The sequence below is a fragment of the Vanacampus margaritifer genome, chromosome 4 (assembly GCF_051991255.1).
Source record: "Vanacampus margaritifer isolate UIUO_Vmar chromosome 4, RoL_Vmar_1.0, whole genome shotgun sequence".
NCBI lineage: Eukaryota > Metazoa > Chordata > Actinopteri > Syngnathiformes > Syngnathidae > Vanacampus > Vanacampus margaritifer.
The window spans coordinates 2,271,622-2,297,123 of NC_135435.1; the positions used below are offsets into that span (position 1 = coordinate 2,271,622).

The 25,502-nt window shown below is 42.5% G+C and overlaps 1 protein-coding gene across 5 annotated transcripts in view; it reads right to left on the bottom strand.

Moving 5' to 3' along the window:
• Positions 1 to 25,502, bottom strand: part of cemip (cell migration inducing hyaluronidase 1) — a 203,186-nt gene that overhangs the window by 65,256 nt on the left and 112,428 nt on the right. For all 5 annotated transcript variants that reach the window (XM_077563841.1, XM_077563842.1, XM_077563838.1 and 2 more), the window contains one exon: positions 2,818 to 2,887. In XM_077563841.1, the coding sequence (XP_077419967.1) occupies positions 2,818 to 2,887 (70 nt within the window). The remainder of the gene's footprint in view (positions 1 to 2,817; positions 2,888 to 25,502) is intronic.

A 25,502-nucleotide genomic window follows, 5' to 3' on the forward strand; every position in this document is an offset into this window, starting at 1 on the left:
TTTCATAGTGTTAACGAGAAGTTTAAATCCCTCTAATCAAGACGATTCGATACGCATCTCGATATGTGCGGTACGATCCGATACAAGGACGTTTCGATTTTAAAATGGAATGATTCAGTTTGGTTCGATTCAGTAGAATTACGATTTGATTCGATTCGGTGTAGTGGTGCAGCGATTATTTGATTACTCAACAATTAGTCAATTGTGAAATGAATTTACAATTATTTTGATACTCCATTAATCATTTGAATATTTTATTTAAAAATGATCTAAATCTCGTAATTTGCACATTTGCACCCATATGCTATTATTTTGGAAAACAGTAAGCAACATTTTTGCATAAGTAATGTTCTGACATGTTACAGACCGAATTAGTAACTATCAGTCTTATAAAATGCTGTTTTAACATGCATCTGCCTAATAAAATACTACACTCCTAAGTTGTAACTACTAATGAATATCTTTTTCACCGTGCCATCTTACTAAATGTAAACTAATTAACTTAAAACAGATAGATCTCAGTTACTTTCTATTATGTTTACTCTTGTGACAGTTCCTGTATATTACCCATACATACAGTAAATAAGTTGACGTATACTTAATGCTTATCAAGGTTCTTCTTGTGAAACAATAGCTGAACTTGATCATCACGATGATGTCACCTATCATATTTCATTATCAGTAACGAGGGCTAGCACTTTATTGCTGTGTTCTACTCTACACATGCTTATGTTTTTGCCTGTGTGTGACTCGTTCAATACCCTGGTTTTTAAAACAACTCACTACGGCGTGATTGTCAGACAGGGATCTAGTTGCACATCATATCGGGGGAGCTAATGTTTTTAGCATGTCCTGAAAGCCCTCATTCTCCACAACGCAGTATGGCTTAAGTCTTACAATATCTCTGGTCGAGTTGTGGGTGCTTTAGTTGGAAGAAGTCCTCGCTGCGAAGGTGGAGCTTAATTAATTACATCTCTAATCTGCAACTCTGCAAAATAACACCTAGTTTGGGCACCATGTAACTCTGAAAATATTAAAATTACACTTCAGGAGTTGAAATCTGCTTGTAATTTACAGGGTGATTAAAAAAGAATATGCCAAAATCATCACGCAAATTGACACAATATTTCAAAAATTAAAAACAATAGAAGACTCCAGCTTGGACACATGTTGTATGTACCTTCAAGTTTTTATTTCATGTAGTTGGGGGTGGGGTTGGGGAGGGGGTGGAGTACTGGTTATGTTAAAGACAAAGTTGATGTTCCAACACTTCCAGCAAATACCGATGACATGGAAGATCAAATATCAGCTGCAATCAACAATACGGTGGACTGCGACAACCTGAGGTTTGGGAGGAATTCTCATATCGGCTTGCTGTTGTCTGTGCTGCCTGTGGTGGCCACATTAATCACTTGGAAAACATGAAATACAAATTTTAAGGTACCGTACATAGAACGTGTCCAAGCTAGAGTTTTCTATTGTTATTATTAATTTAAATATCGTGTAATGATTTTGGTGTATTCTTTGTGAATCACCCTGTTTGAGTATTAATCTTGTGCTATCAAACTTGTATGAAATGGCCCATTAATAGTCCAAATAATACATATTGTCTTACTCTTAAAATAATTGCTAAGTGATTTTTTGCTTTTTTTTTGTTTGTTTTTGCTTAAATCATCTCCTTATGATGCAAATGGTTAACATTTTTTGTGTTTCTTAAAAATCTGAACAAAATGACTGAGGCGATTATTTTAAGGTGTTAATATTAAGTTGAAATATAGATTTTTTAGTGCATTTCCCCCCCCCCCCCCAAAAAATAAAATGTTACTTAATTGCAAAAAATATATAGGCCAGGAAGTAAGCTCTATCGCGCATGCTGTTACTGTACAAAATTTGAATATTTTGGAGCGAAGCCCAGCCAGAGCCCACTTATTGCCCATACTTAGTTTTGCCCATTTACTGCCCACCTACTGTCCTAGTGGGGCCCAAGAACGAAGCCCACTATAAGCCCATGCCCAGCCAAAGCTAAACTAGACCAAGTGGTGCCCATATGGGCCCCAACTGTACGTGTTTGCTGGGAGAGAGCCTTCCATATGGGCCCCAACTGTACGTGTTTGCTGGGAGAGAGCCTTTGTCGGCTACCCTGCAATCCTTTGAGCCTGGCACAGATAACTGTGTTTCACGCTGGGCCTGTCGTGTCACAATGGCCGACACAAGGGTAGTGTGAGTCGCTGGCTCGCCGCACAGTAAAGAAAAACATAAAAATGGGAAATTACCATTTTAGGCCCATTTGAAAGAGAGACTGCCGAATGATCAGATAAAAATTTTGATCCCATCTTTGACAAGGTTGTGAGGTCAAGAATCAATCAGTGCAAACATGGACAGTCGAACACATTAATAGGATGTAACATGTAGCTTACAACAGTTAAACACGTGCACAAATGAAAAGTTAAGTTGAGAATATGCCACACACATGATACCCTCACAGTACTTCATAGGGTCATCATTTCACAATGGCAAACACATAACATTTCATAATTCATTGTTCTGTTGCAAAATAAGACAGATTTTGGAGATGGTATTTTATTTTTATTTTTTTTTCCCTGTCAGTCTCCAGAGATCAGTGGGGGCTGTCTGTCTGGGGAGGTGAGACAGTCTCTTAGTCAACCAACAAGTTCCTTTATCTTGGATGAGGTTGCAAAATTTACAATCCGCTGATAGTCGTTACAACAGTTATTAATCTGACCTGACAACATAATAGAGTCAAAATGGCGAGGGGAAGAAAAGTGGTTGAGAGGGCTAAAAGTGATAGAAACTCACCTCTGAGCCTGCAGCAGCACAGTTCATAAGGTTGTTATTTGGATTGGCAATCCAGAAAGTTGACGTTGCACTAAAAAAACAAAAAAAACAAGAGTAAAACTGTGGGAAGAGGAATTGGAGGGAAAAAGGTAACATTTCCTGTTTACTCTTTGCAACACCAGTTATCCTCATTTGACGTGGCTTCTGTCAACATAAGTTGCTACATGATATGTTTATGTCCTAAAGAGGAGAGGAAAAATCAGTGTCTCCTTTCAAGCGAACTTGCTGAACAACCTGGCAGAGATGAAGGATGTGAACTTGTGTTGGGAGTTTGGAGGTGGTGGTGTTAGGGGGGTGGCTTAAGGGGGTTATTTTTTGGAGAAAACTCAAATAATGATAGTCAGAGTCACAAGAAAAACAGTGTGAAGGCCACACCAGCTTGAATGAAGAATTGATTTAGTTGTTGCGAGAGAAATATTTCTCTAGTAGGTCTGGAAAGTACATCTTGTTTTGATTAAAGGTTTTAGATAAATGATGTTTCAGTGATAATCAAAAGGCATATTTTGAAAAAAGTTTAATGAGAAATTTGATATTTGCCTTGTCTATTAGACATAATTTGAAAATGTTTATTGAAAAAGTTGTTTGTTTTTTTGTCCTATGTTAAAACTGTCTGTATAACACAGCAATAGAATATCATGAAAGTAATCTTTTCAAAAAGCATCCATCTCTACCCCCCTTTTATGCTGAGAAATTGACATTAATTATTATTTTAAGACATGTCGGGTGCAACAGAACCAGCCTATCTGAGAATGTTGTGACATAAGGCATGACCAAATAATATCAGTCATTTTCTGGTGCACATACATGCACTCGCACGCGCAGTCTACCAGCTGCTACACAAAAGCTAATTGAGCTTTAGTCTGTAACAAAAGTTAAAGACAAGGAATTGGACATCTCTTTGGACAAATCAAGGGTAAACGTAACGTATGTAATAGGGATTTTCCTATGCAAATGGTTAGATCGTTGGGCCTGGAAAACCACCGCCAAAGCAGTGGCACAGTTGGGATTTTGGAACTGGGGGGGACAGAGACTAAAGGCCTATAGACACCTATCCGACTTGAGCCAAATGTGACAACGCCTACCCCCAGACGTCGGCACATCGCGTAGAAAGGTGACATAAATACACTTCGCGCCGACCATTTCGTACCTTCAGCGCATGCGCGGAAAGTAATTCCCCTCCATAACACCGGCGACGGTAGTCACTATTCCTAAAGGCAACCGGAAACCTCTTTACGGGAACGGGATATAAAAAATGTAAACATCCAAAGAGCCAAAGTAATCTTCCCCTTTGTCCCCTGCTCGTTCCCGAACGCATGGATGTACTCCGTTGTGGCGTATCCTGGACCCTGTCGACTCCTGGCTGCTACCGATCCTCACCTGAAAAGCTTCGGCTGTGCTGCCCTCAGCGTTTTAGACGCGGTGCCGACCTCCAGCTTTTGAAGGAGCTTCCTCGAGACCGCTGGACGGAAGAGCCATGCACCTCTGCTGCTCCCAGAAGGATGCGCGGTCATTAACAAACAAAACTTTTTTTGAGAGAGTTTTTACTTTCCAAAAACTTGGATTTCCTCTGCCTGACGGGGACCTGAAATGTCGCCGGTGAGTCCATCGCTATGATTGAATTACTACCATCTCACTGTGCTTACTTGGATGCTCCGAGGACATCGGGCGAGTTGGAGGAAAGGCGACTATTTAATTTTTTTTTTTTAAATGTAAACGATGTCTATTTACCACATCGATCACAGCTTTGAAGCCACCTTGTCAGCCAAACTGTCCCTTTGCTGTGCTGTGTAACTTACTGACCTCCAAAATACAATAAGGACTTTTAAAACGACTTTGCAAATCTTCTTACCGAAATCATGCTGAAATGTGATCATATCATATTAATGGGGGACTTTAATATGCATGTGTGCTGTCCTGGAAAACCATTAAATCGAGTTGAGTACTGCTTATCCGCGTTCGTGCCCCGTGCGCTGATGCGCTAGCTAAAAGCCAATCACAGTGATCAAATAAATTAAATTGGCCTGGTATCGGCCCGGTACCAATACCTGCTATCGGTACTCACCTATATATATATATATATATATATATATATATATATATATATATATATATATATATATACACCATTCATACAACAGACAAAGTCATGGTTACTTGCAAATATATCAGTTTTGTGTTCAACTATACAAGGCCAGATTTCACACTATGTATATTTGTAACTAAACAGAGTTGAGATAATTGAGTATGCAAACCTTTTAGTTTTGTTTGCTGGTTTACCGTGAGGTTTTTCTTCACTTATAAGTGCCTTAGCTCCACAAGTTTAAAAAACTTTTCCTGGTTGATTTTTACTTTTATTCTTGAGGATTTTTTTACTCTTGATTTTTAATTGATCGTTTTATTTACTGTGTGCCTCCATTGCTTGATTGATTGTCGGCTAGATTTGTGCTATGCTAACATCGGATATCCTTGGATTAAACTAAGATCCCGTTTGAAACAAAACACACAACTCAGTCATGACCATAGTGATATCCAGCCAGTTGTAATTCCGACGTTCATTTTATGTACCAGACATCTTGCACTGGATTAAAAGACGCAATAGCGATGGTTTAGGACACTAAAGATAGTAGCGACCTTGAGAACAACACTCCGAGGTTGTACCCGCCTCACTGCAATATGATTGGCTGCAGCGTCGCTGGAAGGATATGACGCATTGCCATGATGCGCTCCGTAACAGTAGCAGCCACTTGTCATCTTGAGGACTGTCATGTTGTTGCTTTTAACTTTTTGAGTAAAGCTCTACCAGGCACAGCCCTTTTTTCTTCCCCTTTTCTTCTTTTCTTTTCTTTTCTTTTCCTTTCACCGTCATCACCTCCTTCCTGAAATTCTCAATACGTGTCCACTGGGTGACCAGTTTGACGTTGGGGACTCAGCGGAATTACTGGATGTGACAATTAAGTCTATTACAGAACTCAATGAAAAGGTTGAGAGGCACACGCAATGCTAGGAACATGCAAATCTGTGATCTCATTTTAAAATTTCTCTTTAAATTGCCAGTCAAATTGAATGCTGCATAAAAGTGAGACCATGGACAGAAAAAAACAGGAACAGATCTCGAAGTATGTCTCCCTAAATTTACATTGTATATGTTATGTTTTGGTTCTGTGGGGTTGGGTTTTTGTTTGATTTGGGGTGTTCTTGTCTTTTGTCTGTGTGATTAGTGTTTTCAATTCAATTCAATATTTATTTCTCATTGCAAATAACATGGTTATAAACAACGATAAAATGTTATGGGCCCCAAATACTGGCATAGTGTGTCTGTAAAGTGCAGAAGTGCATATGGAATGTCTAGCAAACCCTGCAGAAGTAAAATGCATTAATCATACTTGTACAAGAAAAATAGAGTGCTGAAGGCCAGTCCGTGGAATGGGGGATGGGAAAATAAACAACAGAGTGGAGAGTTGTGTTGGGAGCTGCAAAAATGCAAGACCTAAACCATAGTTATTGCAGTGGTGGAATATGAAGATGTATAGGTAGCAGAGAAGGAGGGGGTTGTTCATTTAGCAGCCTCACTGCCTGAGGGTAGAGGCTATGGGCCAGTCTGGTGGACCTATATCTCTTCCCAGAGGGTAGCAGACGGAAGAGGTGATGTGCAGTTCCTTGTCTCTCCCCTTGTCCTGTCATGTGTAACCACCTCCACCTGTGTGTGTCTTTCCTTCCCCTAGTGGTCAGTGCCCTCACCCACTTGTGTCTCGTCCAGGTGTGTCTTGTTGAGTCAATCAGTGTGGGTGTATTTAGGCCCCATCCACAAGAAAGCCAGTTTCAATGTATCCTCACAAGTTTCTTACCATTCAGGTCGTTCGTCCACACAATGGCGCGGTTTCGGAGCTTGAAACCGATCAGTTTTGAAACCGGGCTCCAGAGTGGAAAGATTTCAAAATGCGCCCCGTACACGTCCGTCTGGACCCCATATGCAGGATACTCCTCCATTGATGATGCAATGGTCGCAAACCGTCAGTCTGTCAACAACAATGGCGGATAGCCGTGTCGTAGTCGTTTTGCACAGCCTCCTTAACTTGCTTATGCTTTGGGGGGGGGGGCGTTCCAAGATGGCCGAGTAAATAGACGCTTACTACCGAGCAGAGCAAGTTTATGTTAGATAAACGGTAAAAACATCGTATCAACTCAGACTTTTCAAAGTTTTTTTCAGTTCTTGAACGATACTCCAGATGATGGAATCTCAGGCTCTTTGGAGTTAAAGAAGTGGAAAAGGAGAATGTAAGGAAGATCACTGTTGAGATCTGCCAAGCTGTATGTATATGTATATATATATATATATATATATATATATATATATATATATGTATGGGTGAGTACCGATAGCAGGTATCTGTATTGGGCCGATAATCTTATTAAATGTTTAGTCATACCCAAATCTGATGCTGACATTGAAAATAATGGATTTGAACACAAAGAATGATAATATTGTCATTCATTCTTGAACAAAAGTTGATGATTTAAGAAAAACTCTTTCACATCTACTTTGGGGTAATTTTTGCCACTCTTCCTTGCAAAATGCAGCCAGTTGAGAGAGGTTGGATGGGCGTCTAGCGTTAACTGCCCGTTTCAGGTTCCGCCACAATATTTTGAAAGAATTTAGGTCAGGATTTTAACTGGGCACATCCAGAACATGAATCTTGTTTGTTCTTCAGACATTCATTCCTTGGTTGTATTGCTGGAATGCTTTGGATTATTGTCATGTTGCATGATCCATCTTCTGTCAGACTGTAACTTCACAAAGAACGGCTTCAGGTTATGATCCAGAATTTCACAATATTCCTCTGAATTCATGATTCCCTGGGCTATGTGGAGTTGTCCAGGTCCTGAGGATGAAAAGCTAGCCCATAACTTAACATTCTTACCCCCATGCTTAAATTCCTGATTGGAATCAACTTGTGTTGGAAGTGAGAAACCTCCAAAACCTGCAGGACTTCCGGTCCTCGAGGATCGACATTACCCACCACTGCTCTAGGGTAAAAGTTATTTTGCTGGTATGCAGTTTTGACTTTTCACAAAACATGACTGTTTTAGTTGTGACCAAACTGTTCAATTTTGGACTCATCTGTACACAGAAGGGACTTCCAAAAAGATTAAGTGTTGTCCAGGTACTCACTATATATATATATATATATATATATATATAAAATCAGGACAGGGCTTGGAAAAAAGAATGAAAAAAAATATCAGATATGCTTTTGTTGCCATTGTTTATGGAATAATCTTTCTGCCCCCAGGCTTGTGATTGGGGAATCGTTCATGAGCAAAAGGCAAAACAAGAGTACACAAAGCGCACTGGTGCTACAGTCCAGGAGAGTGGAGGGTTCCTGTCTGACAGCGGCCTGCTTGGTGACATCTGATGACTGCATCATTGAGGTAAAATGTTCTTATGCAGCCAGAAAGAAGACCATAATTCAGGCAGCAGAGGCAAAGGACTTTTTCTTTAGATACTGGCTTAATGAAACTAAAGCAGACCCACAACTACTGGCATCAGATTCAGGGAAACATGTACCTGACACGAGCTGGCACATGTCACCTGGTGGTATGGGATCCTCTGGATCCTGTGATCTTGCCCATCCATTAGGACATAACATTACTGTTTTAGAAACATTTTACAAGGATTATCTCCTGCCCCACATTTTATCAAATGTAAAGTGAAAATTGTATCGACCATGCAATATTTACCCGTTTTCAAGAAGAATTTTCATTCTGAATGTTGAAGCCTGCTGAAATATCCTCGAATTTTACTTTACTCTTAAGACGTAGCAACATCTGTGCGTTTGTAGCAGTTAAACTGCTGTTTTGTGTTATGTTTTATTTATTATGTCATTTAAGAAGCAGTAACGAGGAAACAAAGTTGTTGTAGTTGAAATAAATAAAATTTGAAAAAATAGGATATTTATCACACTGCAGTACAATGTGAGTTCAGTTCTGTTTTTTTATTGCCAACCTTGTTAATGCTGAAGTCTGTCACCCAGTTCTAATAAACAATGCACGTTACACATGATCCCTTTAGATTGATATTTTGTTACTATATTGAGACAAAATAAGCAGGAGGGTAAACGGACTACGATAGTCGTTGATAAGCTATACTGTACATCGATGGATAACTATTCCGTAACCCCAACTCCACTCCATGGCTGTTCTAATTGGCATTGGTGGAACTAAACTTTGTTTGATTATTAGATGTATACATATACTGTATATGTGGTTATAAAACCTAAAATATGAATACTCATTATGTTTAGGCTATATTACAAATTTAATATTAATACATAACTATATCTAAAGTATATTTAAACAAAAAATCTCGCTTAGGTTACCAGTTACTGGTGTATTGTTATGTTTAATCCCCTGCTAATTTCCATCACTTTTACCTCCCTCCCCGTTTTTTCACTGTTATATTTACTTACACGTTACCTCATATTTTACACAAATTACATATACCACCTAACCACTTTGATTCTATCCTATAACATGCCAGTATTAACAAATAGCCTATACATATATATATACACAGAGCTGAGTCTATATTGTTTGTATGCATAAATTAGTTCTGGTTTCCTGGAATGTTTGTGGCGCTCGCTCACAGGCAAAAAGAATACAAATTTTAGACCATCTCTTAAAATTAAAAGCATATATTTGCCTCCTACAAGAAACCCACCTACAAAAATATGAAGAAAAATGACTTATTGATAAGAATTTTAGCCAAGCGTACTCTGCCCCTTATAACAGTAGACAAAGAGGAGTCTGTATACTCATACATAAGAATTTATTCTTTACCCTAAATAATACAATAACAGACCCAGAGGGCCGATACATTATTATTCAGGTGACTATATCTAATAAAATATATACATTTGGTAATTTATATGCCCCTAATAATGATGATCCGGCCTTTTTCCATGAATTTTTCTCTCAGCTGTTTGACTTAGCAGCGAACTCTACTATTATTATTGGAGGAAACTTTAACACAGTCTTAAATCCATTAATAGATCATTCTAATAACACAACATGTATAAGGCGATTACAATCTACTAAAGTAATAGGGGAATATATGGATGATTTTGGCCTCATCGACAGCTGGAGACTTAAAAACCCAAATAAGAAGGAATTTACCTTCTTTTCCGCTGTGCACCGGTCTTATTCAAGAATTGATTTTTTTTCTTACAAATAACTCTATTGCTGATAAAACTGTTACAAAAATACATCCTATTATTATTAGCGACCATGCACCAGTCTCCCTTTTCGTACAAGTTGATTATACCTTTAAACCACCCCCGACATGGCGTTTTAACATCTCATTGCTAAACGACGCAGAGTTTGACAGAATTATAAGAAGAGAGTGGGCAGACTTTTTGGAAATAAATGACTCTCCAGACTTATCTCCATCTCTTCTCTGGGAATCTGGGAAAGCAGTAATTAGCGGTAAAATTATATCATATTCATCTTATAAAAAGAAACAGGATCAAAAATTAAAATAAAAAAAATTTGGGGGGGGATTTCACTTTCCTTTCTTTTCTTTGGTCCTTCCTCGGGTTTCCTGACGGCCTCATGACTCTGGCTGGAAGTGTTCGGTTTAGGTGAACGGTATGGGATTTTTTAAATAGGTTTTAGGTGAACTAATGAATACACACACACACTTGCACGCACGCACATACACATATCACCCACATACAAAAAAAAAAAAAGGAGAGCAATGATGACGATGTGTCAAATCGGTAAAATTGGCACCATGGAAGTGAACCAAACGACAGCGATTTTGCTGGTTACTTTTGGATTTTCCCCCACATCACGGTGATCCATGAATCCCACTGATGTTGGTCTTTGTAATGTCTCACCTGTTGTGTTTCAAATCACACCAGGACAAATATGTGTTCTGGTGGGGTTGATTAGCATTTCAGGAACAATTGACGTTTTTTGCTCAAAGCAGGAGTGTTGTGACATTTTCGGCTCTGATTATAACACGCCTGAAGGTAGATATTTGAAAGTTTCATGTAATTTATGACCTGTAATAGATTAATGTGGCCGTCTTAACTCCTATTTTTTTCCTGACCCAAAGTCCTCACTCTGCATTGTCTCAAGTTGCATCACCTCACACTCATTTCAATTGCATCGACCTGGCTCTCTTTTACATCACAATCACTGCTTCAAAGGCTTTTGTCTTTTACGACGTCTGTGTCAGTTGATGGCTCTACCGGAACTGCCCTCCTGTGGTTCTTGGTGTTTGCTAATGGCCCCAATCTGATGCTCCTTATCTATAGGCCACAAGGTCTCTGTTTTTTCTCTCTTTGAAGCAGCATCTGTTCACTGCTACAGCTTTGGAGATTCTATATTTGAGTGTCTGTAAAGGTCAAAGCTGATCTTTATCAGAAAAGGGAATTAGCAGATCAAACAAACAAAAAACAAACAAAAACAAAACAAACAAAAAAAGTGCGGGGTATCGACCTACACTCCAACTAACTATAAGTGAGTCTGAATGTGATAACCCACAGTCTGAATGTGACAGTCCACAGGATCAAGCTGTGATCAAGCTGTGACAGGAAAACAAAGTAAGTCGAAGAGGAGACAACAAGATAAAGCATATGGCGAAAAGAAGGTAAATATGTTCCATCTCAGAAACAATTGAAGAATCTAATTTCTGGAGCCCATGGAATATGCCATTTATGTGTGGAAGAAACATTAAGACATTTACACACCTGGGGCATCCTTTCATGAGACAAATTGTTAAAAATGAACTGCAGGACTGCAGTGTTTGCAAAAGGTACAATAGTATGCATATATATATAAACCTCTCCCCAGGGTGTTCACGGTCCGGCCGGACGTGACAGCTCTGGGGTCAGATGTTGTTGTTTTTTTTATGGTTTTCACTGACATGATAAAACCAGCGTCAGGATACAGATATTTGCTGGTAATAGTGGATTCCTTTTCAGGATGGCTGGAGGTAGTGATGGCAAAATGAAGCTTCATGAAGCACTTGTGATTTTTTTTAAGTCCCCTAGATGGTGCTCTTGGTTTAAATATAAAGGCTAGTGCAATGGAAATGTATTAAATTTCCACTGCATCTTCCAACCAAGAGCACCATCTAGGGGACTTAAAAAAAATCTGCTTCATGAAGCTTCATTTTGCCATCACTAGCTGGAGGCACGTTCATGCAAATCTAAAACAGTAAATATCGTGGTAAAACTTTGATTAATCATTACATACCATCATATGGGTTTCCTAGGAAAAATTTGATCAGACAATGGAACCCATTTCAAAAAGAAACATTTACAAGCTGTAGAAAAGGCATTGGGATTAAAACACATTTGGTTCAGTGTATTATCCTAAAGACAGATTAAAGAAAAAATTTAAATATTAAAGAAAATTGGCTAAAGCATTGCCTCATCAAATTTGAATTGGCGACAAGCTCTCCTGTTGCATTAATGAATGTGCGAATGTCATTAAACTCAGCTAAAGGCTGGATTCTGTTTGAGTGTCACAACAAACAGAACTTTTTCCGGATCCGACAGCACGTTCCAGGACCTACAGAACTTAAACAACTAACATTTACTAACTCCCAACTAACAAAAAACAGCTAGATGCTCCTTCAAAAATAAATAATTGTGAATACGTCTGTTTAAAGGTGACTAAATGAAAATGTTCTGCACCCAGGTGGACTGGACCCCAAGGGGTGACGGAGAGGACATCTTGTGCAGGTCGCTGCACAGAGGAGGGGGACACGTGGTTCCACATCGTTACATATCTTGTCTACAAGGCCCGCCGGACCCGCCCCAGGCTCAGTAATCCCACCACCTGACGGCTCGACCGGAAAACCACGTCTACTGATCCAGTGTCCAGCTGCCCCTATTGGGGACATCATTCAACGAAGATTGAGTCAACTGCCCCTTTTCAGGGCATCAATCCACAACGATTGAGTCCCATTTGCGGTCAGAATAATGCCGGTGACCAATCCTTGGACCTCAGGCAGTCGACCCTGGGGTACTCAAAGAAGCTGACAATGCCCTTTTTCATTCAACAAAGAACTCCATCTTCAGATGGCTTCAAAGTGGGAACGCATCTCCATCTGCTGCTGCATTGCGACACTCTTTCTTGAACATAACCACAACACATCGTATTAAGCCTCACATATGCTTATTCCACTGAAAAATCTTTTAATGAATCAAATTGATCTTTAATGCCACATGACTGCTAAACAACCTCCTCTCACTGCTAAAGGGATGTTTCATTGTTGCGTGCTTTCTGCTTCTTATTCTAATGATAATGTCCAATCTTCCCACACAACCCTTGCTTAATGTTGCGGCAGTCGTTTGCGACGATGAAGATTCCGCTGGAATTTTTCTCTGAAATGTTTATTTTGGGGGTTTGGGGTGCTGGGGGTGGAGGGTTGTCTGGGGGTTTGGGGGCCTGGGGGCGGTTGGGGTGGATGGGGGGACGGGGGCTGTGGACCCGTGGGGTTCTGTTAGACATTATTAACATTTTAATTCTTTATTTCTTATATTAACCATGTTGAAATGTTTTATAGATGTAGAGTAGGTGAAATAGTGTTGAACTCAGTATGATTTGACCTTAACCTTGTTTTCGTCTAAAAACTTCCTTCTCAGTGTTCTGTGTGAAAACACATTCTGTTCGTGAGAACATATTCTGCTTCGAAATAGCACCCACACACACACCCACACACACACCACTGACTCTGTTCGCATCATCTCTAGATTTTGTTTTGGGAAAAGTGCCCTGAGAGTATATTTTGTCTAGAGATCAACACAGCTGCAAGGCTGTTATATAACATATTTACTTATTCATGATGGGAGGAGAAATAGGTGTTGTCCTACTGATTTGGATTCTTTAAAAGCTGGATTCCGCAAGGGAGGGGGCACATGGGCACGCTGAAATTCCACCTCATACGTGATGTTCAGTATTGCTGTGACCGGAGAATTCTCTGAAATAAATCATCCTTGCGCAGGGACTCTGTTCATGTCTTATCTCATCATTTGATTTATTGGACACGCAAAAGTATGGATTTTTAAGTATACTCCTTCAGTTCCTGGCGGGCCTGCCCCGTCCTGCTGCGTTGGGGGCGCGGGCCGTGTTGGGGTGGGGGGCGCTCCTGGGTTTACTCTCCGGCCGGTGGCCCCTGCGGGGCCCAGGGGTTGTCCTTTGGCGCTGCCGTGGCCTGGGGTGCCCTAAGGTGTTGCGCTTGCTCTGTCCTGGCAGGGGTCGACGGCTCCCCTCCTTGGTGGAGATTTTCATGCATGCCAGATCCACCACACCAGGATCTATCGAAACTCAAACACAATCTGCTTCTGATTCATTTCCCTCTGCTCCGGTTCACCTGTGGGGGCTGTGGACCGGTTGTGTTCCTGGCGGAGCTGCAGTGCCCCGTCCTGCTGAGCTGGGTTGGGGGCGCGGGCCGTGTTGGGGTGGGGGGCGCTCCTGCTCCTGGGTTTGCTCTCCGGCCGGTGGCCCCTGCGGGGCCCGGGGGTCGTCCTTTGGCACTACCGCGGCCTGGGGGGCCCTGAGGTGTTGCGCTTGCTCTGTCCTGGCGGGGGTCGACGGCTCCCCTCTTTGGTGGAGATTTTCATGCACGCCAGATCCACCACACCAGCATCTATCGAAACTCAGACAAAATCTTCCTCAGGTCATTGAATTGGTGGAGGCTGGTGTCTGTGGATCTCACTCTGCTTCGTCTGTCCTTCCTTCCTTTCCTCAATCTCTCCTTTGGTCTCTTGAGGTCTCCCTGATTTGTTGAAATTTAGATGTCTCTGGGGTTGGTGAAGGACTCTGGTTGATGGCCTGGTGGGTGGTGTCTGGTCGGTGCTGGATTTCACTTTCCTTTCTTTTCTTTGGTCCTTTCTCGGGTTTCCTGACGGCCTCACAACTCTGGCTGGAAGTGTTCGGTTTAGGGGAACGGTATGGGATTTTTTTAAAATAGGTTTTAGGTGAACAAATGAATACACACAAACTCGCACGCACACACACATTTTCACCCACATACAAAAAAATAATACAAAAAAATATATATATATAAAAAAGAAAAAGAGAGCAATGATGATGACATGTCAAATCGGTAAAATTACCGAATGAACAATACTGAGCTCTCCAGAGGAAAAAAAAAAAGAAACTCAAACACAATCTGCTTCTTCCTCTGGTCATTGAAGGTCGTTGGAGGCTGGTGTCTGCAGTTCTCACTCTGCTTCATCTGTCCTTCCTTCCTTTCCTCAGTCTCTCCTTTGGTCTCTTGAGGTCTCCCTAATTTGTTGGAATTTAGATGTTTCTTGGGTTGGTGAAAGACTCTGGTTGGTAACCCGGTGGGTAGTAGGTAATGTCTGGTCGGTGCTGGATTTCACTTACCTTTCTTTTCTTTGATCCTTCCTTGGGTCTCCTGACAACCTCACGACTCTAGCTGGATTCTGAAGTATTCGGTTTAGGTGAACGGTATGGGATTTTTAATAGGTTTTAGGTGAACTAATGAATACACACACTCACTCACACATGCACACACACACATGCACATACTCACCCACATACAAAATAAAAATTTATAAAAAAAATAAAATAAAATAAAAGAGAGCAATGATGATGACATGTCAAATCGGTAAAATTACCAAATGAACAATACTGAGCTCTCCAGAAAAAAAGTCAGTCTTGCAGTAGAAGCAAGTTAAATGAAATAACACAAAATAAAATAATTAATATCATGAGTAGTAAAGTATCAATAAAAGAACAAATTGCAGCATGCAGACGCCATAAAACACTGATGATGAAATTTTTGTCCGTATCGTACAGCCTTAAATCCAACCAGCAAAGGAAGGCAACTGCTCGCCACTTGCAGATAAAAGGGTCTGGGTCACTCCTGAGTCATTCCTTCAGACATAGTTGTCTACAGAAATGGCGTTCGGCTTTGTTCTATCTGACTTGCAAAATGAAATTAAGTACTCAGCCAGACGAGCAATGTCTTTACACTTCTCTCCACTTTATTTCCTCCTCACTCTTCACATGCAGTAACTCTTGTTACACTCATTTCTTTAGGTTTAGAGCGCCCTCTGTAGGTATTCATGTTCCATAGCATAACACAACATGTTCCTCTTGTCTTGAAGGATTCCACATCTTAAAGTATTTAAGTACATGGTATCAGAAGTAAATCAAATGACCCAAAATAAACACTATTCAAAGAGCATAAAAAAATATATATTAACAATTAAATACTCAATCATATGTAGAATTAGCATCACTTTCTTAGTGTATATTTCTTTTCTTTTTTTTTCTTATGGACTCAGAACAACTTAAACATTTTTTTCCAATTACAGCATTTTTTTTCTAGAAAAATACCTGAATCCTCAAATACAATCTCCCTCTTATTGTTTACCTCACAAAGCCTGTCTATCATCTAGGTGGATTTCTATTTCTTAAACCTCGCCTTGGACCTGTCACAACTTCTTGGAACTCGTTCTTAGGTCAAGTATATCCATCAAGCATGGTTTTGTTGTCCTCCATAGTTGCGGGTTGGTGCCTCCTTCCGAAAGTGTGCAAGCTTTGACGCATTCCACTTCCGGCCATCACTGAGTAGATAAGTGCTTGGTCCAACTTTCTTAACAACTATCAGGAGTTCTGTGAATCTGGATGATCCCTTTTTAAGATGTTCCGGTTTCCGGACACGTACGGTGTCATTCACTTGAAAAGAAGGTACTTTAGCTCCTGCCTTCTTGTCTGTGTACTCATTGATTTTCTGTTGCTTGTTTTTCACAGTCTCTTTCACTTGCTCGTGAGACATAATTTTGTGTGAGACAGAAAGGACATTCAGCTTTGTGAGCATCTTCCTGTTCCTCAGCAATTCAAATGGAGTAGCTCCTGTTGTCGCATGTGTTGTAGCACGATAGTTCAGTAGAAACTCTGTCACTGCTTGTTTCCATGGTCTACGCATTCTTTCAGCAGTCTGTATGTCCTCTTTCAGTACTCTGTTGAATCTTTCAATAGCACCATTTGCTTTTGGGTAATACACGCTTGAACTTAGGTGCTTTATCTCTCTCTCCCTCAGAAAGGTAGCGAATGCATGAGATGTAAACAGCTATCCGTTATTGGAAACCAAGTAGGAGGGATTTTCTTCATAACTGAACACTGGGGCAAAAAAGGAAATAATCACGCCAGTCACTGTAATACTCCGTGAGTGTAAAGGCATATCTGCAGCCTAATGTAGCACACTCATAGAGGCTTTTAATGTCAATAGCCACTTTTTCCCATGGTACATTTGGCAGTTCCACTGGCGTAAGTGGTGCTGGTGCTGTATTTGCTGTTTTGTCATTATATTGACATGGTACACATGAAGTAATCGCCGCCTGTACACTTTTGTCCATGAGCGGCTACCAATATAACTCTCGCAGTCTCTGCTTGGTACGCACAATTCCTTGGTGCCCTTCATGTGCCAAGTCAAGAACTCTGGACCGTAGTGAATTGGGAACAATCAAGCGGTCAGAGCCTCTCACGACCAATGAGTCAGTCCTGCACGGCCTGTTCCTTTGGATGTAAGCAAGGTTGTAAGTGCTTGGTGGTCTGCACAAAGCACAAATAGGTTCGCCATCCTTCTACTGCCCAGACACATGCCAGTGCTTCACGTTCCACATACTTTCTTCCAGCAGGGGAGAGTGTCCTGGATGCAAAAGCTACAACACGCTCAGTGTTGTCTGGATGAAGCTGAGTAAGTACACCTCCCAAGCCATAATCAGAAGCGTCAGTAGTCACAAAAGTAGGGAATTCAGGGTTGTACAGTGCTAGAGCTAGGCTCTCAGCTATCAGTCTCTTAATCTCAGCAAAGCTATACTCCATTTCTGCAGTCCATGTAAACTTCAGTCCAGTGGTTTCCCTGAGTGTTGCATGTAGTGTTTCCACAACAGTGGAGAAATCAGGGATAAACTTACTGTACCATGATGCAAAACCCAGAAAAGATCATAAGGAGTATGTATCATGTGGGGAAGGCGCATTCACCACTGCGCTGATCTGATCCTGGTCAGGATGCAAGCCATCTTTGGATAGGGTGTGGCCTAAAAAGCGCAGACAGGTCTGGTTAAACTTGCACTTCTGCATGTTCAGTGTAAGCCCCGCATCATTCAGGGCATGCAACACCCTCTGTAAATCATGCCCCTGCTGTGTAGCTCCATAACAGATCATATCATCCAAGAAGGCTTGTACACCTGGAAGATTTGCAAGTATGATCACCATCATTTTTTGAAAGGCTGAGGGAGCCAAAGCCAGGCCGACTGGGACCCTGCAGAAACGAAAGAGTCCGTCATGTGTGATAAATGCAGTTATATCACGGCTATCTGGGTGCAACATCATCCGGTGAAAGGCTGAAGTCAATGGTAGAGAAAACTGTAGCTCCTCGTAGTTCAGTGAACAGCTCCTCCATGTGTGGTAAAGGGTGGCACTCACTACTGACAATGGCCTTGTTAGGCACCCTGAGGTCAACACACATTTGAGTCTTTCCTTCATCTTTTCTCCGAGTTACAACTATTGGGGAGAACCATGGGGATGCATCAATACGTTCTATTATGCTTTTTTCTTGTAGGTCTTTCAACTCATCTGTAACAGCCTCCCTCACAAAAAATGGAAGTCTCCTCAATTTATGTTGAACTGGTACTGGATCTGGTTTGAGCTGTATTTTGTGCACAAACCTTTTGCACACCCAATCTACCACGTCTGAGCCGCTAGTGGCGTCTTCAGTACAGTAGGTGCATTTTGATCAGGGGGAGAGTCCTTCGGGGTGGTACTAGTAGTGACTTTGTTGCCTTAAAAACGCATGTGTAGTGCAACAAATAGATCTAGTCCGAGCAGATCAGCACCTGACTTTACCACTATGAATGTGCCGCTGGTTGAATATCCATCATGGCTTACTGTGGCATGCATAAACCCTTTAACAGATATTGTCTCTTTTGAATATGTGAGCAGAGTAACAATTGGCACAAATTTCCATGTTGGAAAAAGAGCGTGATAAGTACTCTCTGGAATGGTATAAACAGATAAACCTGTATCTGCAATTAGCTCAATATCCTGAGAGTGTCCATCTACATTCACTTGTACAGTCCAGAGGATTTTATCCTGCACAGCATCTGCATCAGTCATGTATAACACAGTCAGTTGCTCGTTCATCATGACCTGACGTACCTCTTTTTTGGCAGATCGACACACTTTTGCAAAATGTTCCACCTTACCACAGGAGTTGCATGTAACTTTAGCCGCAGGGCACGAAGGTTTGTTAGCAAGGTGGTTGTATGATCTGCATCTGTAGCAGGAACAAAGATTCTCAGGCGATGATGCAACAGGAGGTGCAGTAGTAGAAGCAGGCTTTCTCCTTTCCCCACGACGATTCATTTTTGGCTGTTTATGTATGGCTCCCACCGACGCAGCAGCAGTTGTATTGGCAGAAGCACCGTAGAGCACTTCAGAGTTCGAGTGGATTTATGTTAACTCTGTACCGCCAAAAACGTTTAATGACGTATACTAAAATCCAAATGAGTGCAGCCAAAAACGTAAATTGACGTTTACTATGTTGTTTTTTTCTCAATGGGCAGTGAAACGTCTGCACTGCCTTGTCATTGGAGTTGTAAAATCCCAAAACACCCACTAACTATGGCCAGCAGATGGCAGCATTTTATCTCTTTTCAATAGGCTCCCAGTAGTATGGAATTACACTGAAACGTGACGAATCTGATGAAATTAAACGTTTTCAAGGACGACGTGAATGATCAAAGCCTTTGTCACATTAAATCGAATTCACACAGTTTCACTAAACAAAAATATTATTGTCAAAGTGTGCAGAAAATGTATCTTTTCACAAAAAGCTTATTTTCTCCTTATCTTTTCCATTTTCGCTCAATGTCACCATCCAATTGTTGTGGTGATAATAGGAATGAGCTGATTCTTTAAGGGCCTAACTGGAAAACACGACGGTGTGCTGGTCAGAGCACAGGCAGGAAGAGACAGGACTCCAGGGTGTGATTAAGTAGTCTTTACTGAATGGATGATTTCCAGGAATATACATTGATTGACATGAGGCTTCAGAATTGAATTGAAATTGGCTTAAATTATTATTATATATAACTAAGACATACAGTAATGTTCAAAATGCTGGCGCAACAAACATACAGCATCCAAAAGAACCACAGCACAAGGACGCCCTTCCTTGGCCGTAAAAAAATAACTGCACTTAGTGACGGCATGAGAAGCTTACATACATTTAACATTAATCTACCCCACCCACAATAACACAGCTAGGAGGAGCAATAAACATCACAACATTACGGGACACTACAATATGCAAATACAATACAGCATATGTTTATACTCGAATATTAAAGGGATTACATCACGGTATTTTAACTTCCAGTTAACTATAGGCATATAATAATTAAATCTTACCTTTGACACCATGGTGATGTAATTTGCTGGTTATTTTTCTAACGCGGAAGTAAAACGCCCGGTTCAGTAAGACCCGGCCTCTCCCCGTGTGTTTGCCGCGCCCCCCGCAAGCCGGCTGAAGCCTGCTGCTAGTTTACACAAGTGTCAGAGATTTTAAATATCTGCGCTCTCCATTGTTTTTGCCCGTGTGTGCAGTGCACGCTTACTGCGGTCACTTTAGCATAACATCACTGGCGGAGGGCTCCCGGGTGGTGGCCGTGGCAGTCGAGTCGGACTGTGGTGTAGAGTAGAGTAGAATAGAGTAGAGTAGAGTAGAGTAGATACCGTCAGTGGAAACCTGGCTATAGAGGGGCGAATGGAGGAAAACACCTGTCCGGTGATGTTTTTGGTGAGGAATTAGCATTTTAACATGACTAAAAGGTCCAAAAACTAGATTTTTCATGTTGCTGTCCCTTTAATGACCGCAAATGACGGCAGCATGATGCTAGCGGGCTAATGTAGCTAACTGGCTCATGAGCAAACGGACGGCGGCAGGCTTAAAGAGTAAAGGCACAACACGAGTACTTATTTTGTTGTCATTAACTCAGTACGTAAAAGAGCATCAATGAGGTGTGTAAAGGTGCTTCATAAAGTAAATAGGCTTTAACTAGTTGAACTGGATCGCACCTGACTCAACCGGAACAGGAAATGAAATGTGTAACGCGTAACAACGTGAGACATCAGCGGATGAACTTGAACTCATAACTAAATTCAACGTAATGCTGAGCATGTCAATCAATGTATATTCCTGAAATGATCCATTCAGTAAAGGCTACTGAATCACACCTGTCGCTTCCTGCCTGTGCTCTGACCGGTACACCATCGTGTTTCCAGTTAGCCCCTCAAAAGAATCAGCTCCTTCCTTATATCTCCACAACAGTGCATGTTAGCCATAAATTTGTCATTCATTCCACTATTCATTTGTATGACTTCGCCATAAGTTTGTCCATTCATTCACCAAGCCATTATTCATTCGTTGTTGCAGTAGGGCAGTTGGAAGGTCGGGAGAGTGGCCCGACATTCATGTTTTGTCATGTCGGCCCAAACGTGTCGTTGCCCCCCTCATGTCCCCCCGTTTTGTTGCAGTGTGCCCCTGTTTCCGCCACTTCCTACCCGCGCGCAAAACATCAATTAGGTGCCACCCGGCACGTAACAACCGAGGTAAAACATGTTTGTAAACCCCCTGGTCCTGATTCATCTTAACTCTGACCTTCCTTTTGTGGTCGAGGTTGACGCATCGATTCAGGAGTGGGGAGCGCTCTTGGACTGAGCTGCTTTATACTAATTGACCTACCCATCCATCCATCCATCCATCTTCTACCGCTTACTTGCTCATACATAAATGAAACATACATTACATATGTTGGGATGGAAGAGGAAAAGAAATGCAAGCAAATACAAGGAATTCCACTAGCCCAGCCTCAGATGTCAGCAAGAAATTGTAAATTCTTCTTATACTGTGTTGGAAGGTGAATGATATTGCGGCAGGTAAATTCCAGCGCCTATAGTCAAGCCAAAAGCTTTGTTATGCTCTGCACTTTAAAGTAGATGTGTTTTGACCAAATAAAGTCATGTAACCAGGATTAATCTACTCTACATTCAGTGTAGACTCTTAATGCTTTAAAGGACCCATATCACAGTATTTTAAGCCCTTCCACAGTTAACTATAGGCATAGCCTATAGATGATTTTATCTTACCGTTGGCACAGTTGTGATGTAATTTCTTTTGAAATATGAGTTATTTTGGTCATTCTATTTCTAACCCGCAAGTAAGAGGAACAGATCACTAAAACCCCGCTTCTCCCTGTGTGTCTGCTGTGCCCTGTTCATGACGTCCTCTTTTACGTCTACTACCTGCACCGCCCACGAAGCAGTAAATATTGAAGAACATATTGTAGCATGTAAGAAAGGATCAGCCCAAGCGGCGAGCTAACAGCAATTCATTAATAATAATAATAATAATAATAATAATAATACAATAATATTTGGAACAGTTACTGTTGGTCGTAACCACGCCAAAAAGACAACACACTAACGGTGTGCACTGTGCAAAACAGCTTCACAGCAATGATGAATTTTCAGGTGAGCAGAAGCCTTTCTCTGGGGTCGAAGTCGCCGAGGTGGTTGGAAAGCTTCTCGGTGGCAGGGCCTCGGGGGTGGATGAGATCCGCCCGGAGTTCCTAAAGGCTCTGGATGTTGTGGGGCTGTCGTGGTTGACACGTCTCTGCAGCATCGCGTGGACATCGCGTGGACATCGGGGACGGTGCCTCTGGATTGGCAGACCGGGGTGGTGGTTCCCCTTTTTAACTCTTTCACTGCCATTGACGTTTATAGACGTCAAGTAAAAACCTACGGAGCACTGCCAATGACGTCTAAAGACGTCATCCAATTATTATTATTATTTTTTTGAAACGGGTGCGGGCAAGGCTTCCGGAGCTGTGGTGAAAGTTTCCAGCCGGTCTGTTGTGCCTAATGACTATTTTTGGCCCCTAGAGGGCAGCGATGACTCTCTTTTGACAAGATCGGTTGGGCGTCAGTAGAGGCGGAGCTAGAGCGTCGAGCAGGAGATGAGAATGGAAGACAAAGGAAAAATGGCGGCCGGTCGTGAGGAGCTCACGCCCGAGCCGTTTTTTTTCAAAGACCAAAAGCATCGCTGAAAGAGCACATTGTTGACGACGATGATCATCATCGATGATGAAGATGAGGGTGGTGACTCCGTGGTTGGGAAGCATTGACGCGGCAGTAGAAGACGTTAGATGGAGCTAGATGGAGGAGGGAACGGGCAATGGCGAGCGTTTGCAAGCAGCTCTACACTTACAAGACGAAAGGCATCGACCAACGCTAAAATAGTACATTGATGACGACGATGATCATCATCGATGATGATGAAGGTGAATCCGTGCTTGACGGCGAAATTGCAACCGCTGACGCGGCGGCTATGTCGGTGTCGTAACGCGGAGCGCAACCGAGCACGTACAGGCGGACGTTTGATCGGACGACGGAGAGTGCCCCGAGTCCAATGCATATTCATCGGAGGAAGTGTGTACAGTCTGCTACTTGCTTTTTATTCCCCGGAAAAAAAGGCCGTCAAGAAAGTGTAACGTTTGCACGCAAAACGGACCAATGCGAAAGTGAAAGTAAACTGTTGTGCGAGTCCTGGCGTCTCCTTGCACGCAGGAGAGCGTTACAAAAGGAAAAACTGTATTTGAAACATCCACATAATTGTAAGTAGTACCACAGTTGCACACATTTGTAAATAGTTTGCGAAATTGTTTTGTCAAATTGTTACACTGTTGAATGGAAATAAACGTATTTTGCAATCAAAAAACACTTTTTCATTGTTGGTGAAAGCGTTTTACAGAAGTAAAGCACTATTTAGGTGTTTGTGGCATCATTCATGGACAAAAAGAAGTGTACAATTCACTAGAGTGCATGAAATAACATCGTTTCACAAAAAGCTCTTTTTCTCCGTTTTTTGTTTCAAAACAGAGAATTTCGGTGAAAGTAACCATTTTCTATTGTAGATTACTGAAGAACGGAATAAGGTAGAAACAAACTTTTTTTTCTGATGAAAGCTGAGAGTCCAATCTTTCATTTGGTAGTATGTGTGTTTCCATAGTCCAAACACAACATTTTCTGTGGACCTTGAAAGATCACTCAAAACGCTTAAATCGGCTGGCAGTGGGGACAACCCGTTTCTGAAAACGTTTGGCAGTGAAAGAGTTAAGAAGGGGGGCCGGAGGGTGTGTTCCAACTTTAGAGGGATCACACTCCTCAGCCTCCCAGGTAAGGTCTATTCAGGGGTGCTGGAGAGGAGGGTCCGTCGGGAGGTCGAATCTCAGATCCAGGAGGAGCAGTGTGGTTTTCGTCCCGGCCGTGGAACAGTGGACCAGCTCTACACCCTCAGCAGGGTCCTCGAGGGTGCGTGGGAATTCGCCCAACCAGTCCACATGTGCTTTGTGGACTTGGAGAAGGCGTTTGACCGTGTCCCTCGGGGAGTTCTGTGGGGGGTGCTTCGGGAGTATGGGTTACCGAGCCCCCTGATACGGGCTATTCGGTCCCTGTACGACCGATGTCAGAGTCTGGTCCGCATTGCCGGCAGTAAGTCTAATTTGTTTCCGGTGAGGGTTGGACTCCGCCAAGGTTGCCCTTTGTCACCGATTCTGTTCATAACTTTTATGGACAAAATTTCTAGGCGTAGCCGAGGCGTTGAGGGGGTCCGGTTTGGTGGCCTCAGCATTGCATCTCTGCTTTTTGCAGATGATGTGGTGCTGTTGGCTTCTTCAAGCCGTGACCTCCAGCTCTCACTGGAGCGGTTCGCAGCCGAGTGTGAAGCGGTTGGGATGAGGATCAGCACCTCCAAATCCGAGACCATGGTCCTCAGTCGGAAAAGGGTGGAGTGCCCTCTCCGGGTCGGGGAGGAGGTCCTGCCCCAAGTGGAGGAGTTCAAGTATCTTGGGGTCTTGTTCACGAGTGAGGGTAGGTTAGAGCGGGAGATCGACAGGCGGATCGGTGCAGCGTCTGCAGTGATGCGGACGCTGTATCGGTCCGTTGTGGTAAACAAGGAGCTGAGCCGAAAGGCAAAGCTCTCGATTTACCGGTCGATCTACGTTCCTACCCTCACCTATGGTTACGAGCTGTGGGTCGTGACCGAAAGAACAAGATCCCGGATACAAGCGGCCGAAATGAGTTTCCTCCGCAGGGTAGCCGGGCTCTCCCTTAGAGATAGGGTGAGAAGCTCGGTCATCCGAGAGGGACTCAGCGTCGAGTCGCTGCTCCCCCACGTTGAGAGGAACCAGTTGAGGTGGCTCGGGCATCTGGACATCTGGGCATCATGCCTCCTGGACGCCTCCCTGGGGAGGTGTTCCGGGCATGTCCTACCGGCAGGAGGCCCCGGGGACGACCCAGGACACGCTGGAAAAACTATGTCTCTCGGCTGTCCTGGGAACGCCTTGGGGTCCCGTCGGATGAGCTGGATGAAGTGGCTGGGGAGAGGGAAGTCTGGGCTTCCCTGCTAAAGCTGCTGCCCCCGCGACCCGACCCGACCCCGGATAAGCGGAAGAAGACGGACGGACGGACGGACAGAAGCCTTCTTTCCCCCTCGGAATCCTTGCTGAACAGGTTTTGATCTTCAGCCATGGAGA